This window comes from Gossypium arboreum, chromosome 4 (genome assembly GCF_025698485.1).
Source record: "Gossypium arboreum isolate Shixiya-1 chromosome 4, ASM2569848v2, whole genome shotgun sequence".
Classification (NCBI taxonomy): Eukaryota; Viridiplantae; Streptophyta; class Magnoliopsida; order Malvales; family Malvaceae; genus Gossypium; species Gossypium arboreum.
Window position 1 is genome coordinate 3,297,238 of NC_069073.1, and position 6,000 is coordinate 3,303,237.

The 6,000-nt window shown below is 35.0% G+C and overlaps 1 protein-coding gene across 2 annotated transcripts; it reads right to left on the minus strand.

The window, feature by feature from the left end:
• Nucleotides 1-1,235: 1,235 nt before the first annotated feature.
• LOC108460573 (glutamate--tRNA ligase, cytoplasmic-like) lies at nt 1,236-5,398 on the minus strand. 2 transcript variants are annotated; one of them, XM_017760112.2, is made up of 7 exons: nt 5,022-5,398; nt 4,607-4,775; nt 4,407-4,503; nt 4,128-4,281; nt 2,615-3,717; nt 1,905-2,372; nt 1,236-1,689 (listed from the first exon to the last, which is right to left on the minus strand). In XM_017760112.2, the coding sequence occupies exons 2-7, from the start codon at nt 4,747-4,749 to the stop codon at nt 1,471-1,473; spliced, it is 2,184 nt and encodes a 727-aa protein (XP_017615601.1). In that variant the 5' UTR covers nt 4,750-4,775; nt 5,022-5,398; the 3' UTR covers nt 1,236-1,470. The 2 variants fall into 2 exon arrangements, with proteins under 2 accessions (XP_017615601.1, XP_017615600.1); XM_017760111.2 differs by having other exon boundaries at nt 4,607-4,769; nt 5,022-5,395.
• Between the last annotated feature and the right edge of the window lie 602 nt (nt 5,399-6,000).

The window sequence follows — 6,000 nt, forward strand, 5'->3', positions numbered from 1 at the left end:
AAAGGGGAGGATTAGAGCTAGGTGTAGGAAAGATGGATGCCCTTTTAGAATATCTGCTGCTGTAGATAATAGTGATGGATTTTATAATATAAAAACCTTCATAAAAACCTATGAGTGTTCTACCACTTTTAAGAACAAAAGGGCACCTTACAAGTTTGTTGGGGAGCATTTCTTATGTAAAATTAGAGTGATTCCAAAACTGAAGTTAATTGATATGCAAAAACTAGCCAATGAAGAGTTGAAAGTTAATCTGAGTAAGGGTAAGCTATAAGTTTAGTAGACTATGCGATTATGCAAATGCACTTAAAAATATAAAAAAAATCAACTTAATATTTAAAGAAAATTAAAATAAACATGAAATAATATTTTCATATAAAAAACATGTGCGAAACTTTATTTTATTTATTTTAATTTTCTTTAAATATTAATTATATAATGTTAACTTTTATTTTAATTAATAATAAAAATAATTATGTTTAATTTTTTAATTAATATTAAAAAGTGTCCCCACATTTTTATTATTGATTATTTTAATTTTCTTTAAATAATGTTATTTTTTTATTTTTTACTATCATTAAATTGTATTTTTTATTTTCCACTTTTGAGAGGGCGAGACCCTTTTAAAATATATATTTTAATTTTTAATTTTATTATATTTTTAATAATTATGTAATTATTGAGGTAAAAGCAAAAAACAAATATATGGAATACAAGCAAAAAACATATCATTTTGGTAATTAATTTGTAACTATGTTTTTTTTCCATAATTTTATTATTATTGTATTATTTATATAAAAACACAAATATAGAAAAATTAAATAAAATTACATAGAATGAATATCTTTCTTATTAGTAATTGTATGACCAAAATACTAACATATTACCAGTCTTGTGGTTAACCACCATATTTGAGAGAGTGAGTGAGAAAAGAGAAAATTGTGTTATTTTTTGACATATATTTGAATGAGTATAGAGATAATGCTTCATATTTAATGTCAAGCCTATACCCATAACCAATCTAAAGAACATAAAACAATAAAGACACGTCTGGATATGTGTAACATAAAACAGGAACAAGAATTACAGGACGATGAGAGAAAGAGAACGTGGAAGTATCTGCAGGTAATACACCATCTGTATTAACATATCCAAGCTATGTTGGGCCTTATCCAGCCCAAGTCATATCTCTTAAAAACTAAGACCCTAGTTCAAATGTTTTTATCGCCTGTGTGTAATTGTGATCAATATAAGCTTTTATAAATACCATGTTGAACTGCAACGGAAAGTGGCACATTGCATGTTTCTCTAACAGGTGAGAGACAAATTTGTTCATAATGATCATAAAATAAACAGAAACCACAAAGTTACACCAAAAATTGTCATAAATACGCATGTCCAAGTATTAGCCAGAAAAGAATTGGAGGAACTTCCCCGCACTCTCCATATCAGAATAAAGATAGGGTAAAAGACCTACTTCAACACGCTTTGTTGCCGCCCATCTGGAATTGCAATCAACACCACTGGTTTTGAAGGTCTAACAAAGGGAACATCACATCTGAAGTAGCCTTTCCTCTCCAGCTGCAATATCTCTCCTTGTTTCAAATTGCGGATGTTGGAATCTCCAATTGCTGCTGTCTCCTTTTTCGTACATGGGTTTAGTGCATCTAGGAAATCCTCCCCTTCTTCCAGCTGCATCCACCCCAAAAATAAAGTGGAAGAGAAAACAACCATGAGAGGATAATATAGTTAACAAATAATACAAGTCTGCAGTCGGTACTAATTTTCAATATGGAGGAGTACATGGGAACTATATACTAGTATTTAGCTTGTGCCAGAATTTACTAATAAAAAAGGACAAAATTGCACAAACAGTCGTAGATGTATGTTAAAAATTGGGAGCATACCTTCTTCTTTGTTATTAGATAATCAAACTCCACCAAGGAAAGGTTTACAAGTTCACTAGTTTCTGCAAGCCACGTGAGCTTCAATTTTGTTGTCTTGACAGATCCTTCAAGATGCAAAACACCTACCAACTGAGTTATGTTTCCATCCTGATCCTTGATTATTTCTTTCACGATGGCATTTCCCCAATCCATTAATGTTACCTCCTCATTCACTGAGATATACTCTGCATCAGCATAGTCTATCCATATCCTTTTAGTATAAGTGGTTGCTTTCTCTCCAGCACCATCATATTTCTTATGCCTTGGGATAATACGAACAAATGGCTCATCAGGACCATCAGTTAAGGTCAATAGTACCTTTCGTTCTTCAATTACTGCTGTATGCCTAGGACAAACAGGATCGATGATCTTCTTATTAATTGTCCAGAGTTTGTCCCATTCCATCAGGTTGAGATTTTTTGATGCCCCCTGGAACAAAAGGATGGAAAATATTAATCATTGAAATCAAAGCCTATGTTTAAGCAAACTATGACACTTTGATGAACATTCAGTCAAAATATGAATGATGCTATTAGAGTTAGAATGCTGATGCAAAATGGTATGAGAAGATGAGGCAGGTGCATTAGAGGCAGTATAAAATAGCCTATTTCAAGAAAATAATCAGTAACAGGCTTTGAATTGTGTTCAAGTTAACAACCATGCGAGCTTACCTGTTCCAAAATAAATTGTATCAAGGCTTCTATTTTCAGACCTCGACGAACAATTCCTTGGACAGTTGGGAAACGGGGATCATCCCATCCATCTACTTTACCGTTTTGCACAAACCAGAGAAGCTTACGCTTACTGAGAAGTGTATAGACCATATTCAATCGACTAAACTCGTATATGTGCACCTTTCGCATTCCCATATCCTCTTGAATCCTATAGTACTGAGCATTGCGATCATGATACTCACTAGATCGTAGTGCATGTGTTATACCTTCTTCAGCATCAACAAATGGACAAGCAAAATCATATGTTGGATACAACTTGTACTTGGCTCCAATTCGATGGTGGGGAACAGGATTGCAGCGGTAGTAAACTGGATCCCTGAGAGATTTGTTTGGGTCTTGCATGTCCAGCTTCCCACGAAGACAGCACTGCAAACCTCTTTCAGAGCCAGCAATCATTTCCTTCCATAACTTTAAATTCTCCTCAACACTGTTGCTCCTACATTTTGATTCAATGCCATCCATCCTTTCTTTCTGCATTTGCTCACGTGGTGTATCATCCACATAGGCTTTCCCCTCCTTTATCAACTTTTCAGCCATATCCATTAACTTGGGGAAGTAATCGGAAGTATAGGTGATCATTTGATACTTGATGCCCAATGTCTCAACATCTTTTATAAGATTTTCTACAAATTCATTGCTTTCTTTGGTGGGATTGGTATCATCAAAGCGCAAGATTACTTCACCTTGGTACCGTTGAGCAAAGTATTGATTTAATAAGGCTGCTTTAGAGTGCCCTATATGGAGATAACCACTAGGTTCAGGAGCAAATCTCAATCGCACCTTTCCCAATTCAGCATAAGGAAGATCTATTTCAGATGAGGGCCTGCTACCTAAGTTCAACTTATCAGAACTATTTCCATCTGCACTCTTTTGCTCTTTTGGTTTAGCTGCCACCTGCTTTCCCAATCCTTTTTGGCCAACATACAATGCAGTAACTTCATTCAAGGCATCGCTGTATTCTGCAGAAACAGAATTGTACCAGCGAACAAGGTTTGGGTACTTGCTTGACTTCCTCAAGCTTTCCCATCTTTGACCAGCTCCTACAAAGCATAGAACATTTGTTATATGCATACATGAGCAAAATGCACTTTTAGTCTATGATAGCTAGACTCTTCATTTTCACATAGGAATCAATATATGATGCTCCAAATTTATGGAAAGTAAAACTGATTATACCCGTGTTGGACACATTTGTTTCCAATATTCACCCCCAAGTCCGTGTAACATAGGTTTTAGTATAATAGATAAAATCCTTTATGAGCTAGTCAGTTAGGCCTCCTTTTAAATGAAAAATGAGAAGAGTTAAGAGCAGCAAATCATTTGCAGTTGGTGACTTGGTTGTCAGGGAAATATAGAGAAATAAGCTATGAGGCACGCATGATAAGGGGAAAAAGGTTGGATGGCTAATGGCATTGAAAAATAGCAAAAACAGATGAGTTTTGAAGTTTACCAGCAAGACCTGACCAGATAGCTATGTCAGCAATGGAGAAAGAATGAGAAACGAAAAATGTGCGTTTCTCCATATATACGTCCATGTAACTACAAGCATTCTCAAACTCAGAACCCAATAAAAGGGTAGGAGCATACTCCAGCCACTCATCAATCTGGGAAAGCAAAATACATATATTATTGTTAAGCACCACACACACAACTCGAAAGAACACTTGTTTCTTTTAAACTAAAAAGGCAAGGAGAAAGCTGAAAAGATTCAGTGAAATGAAAGACATACTTGGGCAGCATGAAAAGCATCATCACCATAGAAGTTACGAACGGCAGCAACTCGACCGATGTAACGGAGAATTACATAATTTCCATGCAATTCAAGCCTATTTATTGGACATAGACAGACTGGATTAAATTTCATTTAAAAAAAAATCCTAAACCCCAAAACTGAAATTAACACTAAGAAAAAAGATAAAAAAAAAGTACCCATTTGATAAAGACAAGGTGAGAGATCCAGAGGTTGAAGTCTGAGTCGGTAAAGCAATTCCCGCAATCTTTGCGGCGGCAATGATGGAGAGTGGAGGGCTATCCGATGGAAATGATAATACCTTTATCCTTTCTTCCTCCATAGTTAAGCAAAAGACAACACCTGCAACTAAGAACAGTGAAAGCCTTGTACTTCATATTTCTAATAATCATAATATAATGATTCTATGGTGGACAAGAGATAAGCATCCAAGTTCATCCTTTTAATTTTCAATATATCAAGCTAAACACGCAAATCAACCAAGTAGAACAAAACAATTTCATCACAAACTTCAGATTTTATTATCGAAACGTTAATATAAAAAATTACTAACTAAAATTCCACAACGAATCGAAAAGTGCATGAAGAAATTACCAGATCAGATTGGTAAACGAAATCTACCAAACCCCTTGATTTTGGGCTATTTAATGAAGAGAGAGGTGGAGAATGAAGGACGGAAAGGTGTAGGTAGGCGCCCACAGACTGCCTTGTCCAATGGCGGTTGCGGCGCCCAACGTCTATTGACGCTAAAGGAAGGGGAGCACGGAAGAAAGACGTGCAAACTCAGAAAATCGATCTAAGGAAAAACAAAATGGCGGTAGTGGCGGCGGCGGTGACGAATTTGGGTCTTGACTGCAGAAAAGGCAGAACAAATGAAGAGCTTCTACGAAGAAATATTGCGCATTGGCTGGCTATCGCGTGTTTTAGGATAAATAAACTTTTAGCCCTTCAACTTAGCAAAATTTCTCAACTTGGTCTTTAAACTTTTTTTTAGTCCATTTAATTTTAGTATTTGATAGTATTTTTTTTTTTCAAAATTTGCTTAATGTCTGTAAAAGGGGATTGATAAATAATTAACCATGGCCTTAAAAGGTAATTACACCAAGAGTTTAATGTCTTAGTGGATGGCCTTTGAATTCCCACTAATTATCCTAAGATGAAATCTTAGCCATTAGATGTTTTATAATTGTGCTTTTGATCTGATGGTAGAGCATTTTGAACTTCTTTATTTTGGAGTTTTCAGACCCACATATATGTTAGTGTCTTCTTAAGTATTACCTTGGGCTTGAAAATCCAAAAGTTAATTATAATTTGGTGTTTCTTAAGTACTATTTGACGGAGAAAATCTCGTCATGATGTCTATCTTATATTTTTCAAACTTTGTAATTTGGTCATGATTTAATTTCGAGCCAATTTTAGAACTTGTGTAAACTCGTACTAAGTTTGAGAAAGGTTTAAATTTGTTTTGAATGACTTATATTATGATATATAACTTGAATTATTTGTTAAAGGTTTGTAATTGTTCCATTTTGTATTGCAGCATTCTGTAGCTCAGTTCTGGCGATTGGGACGG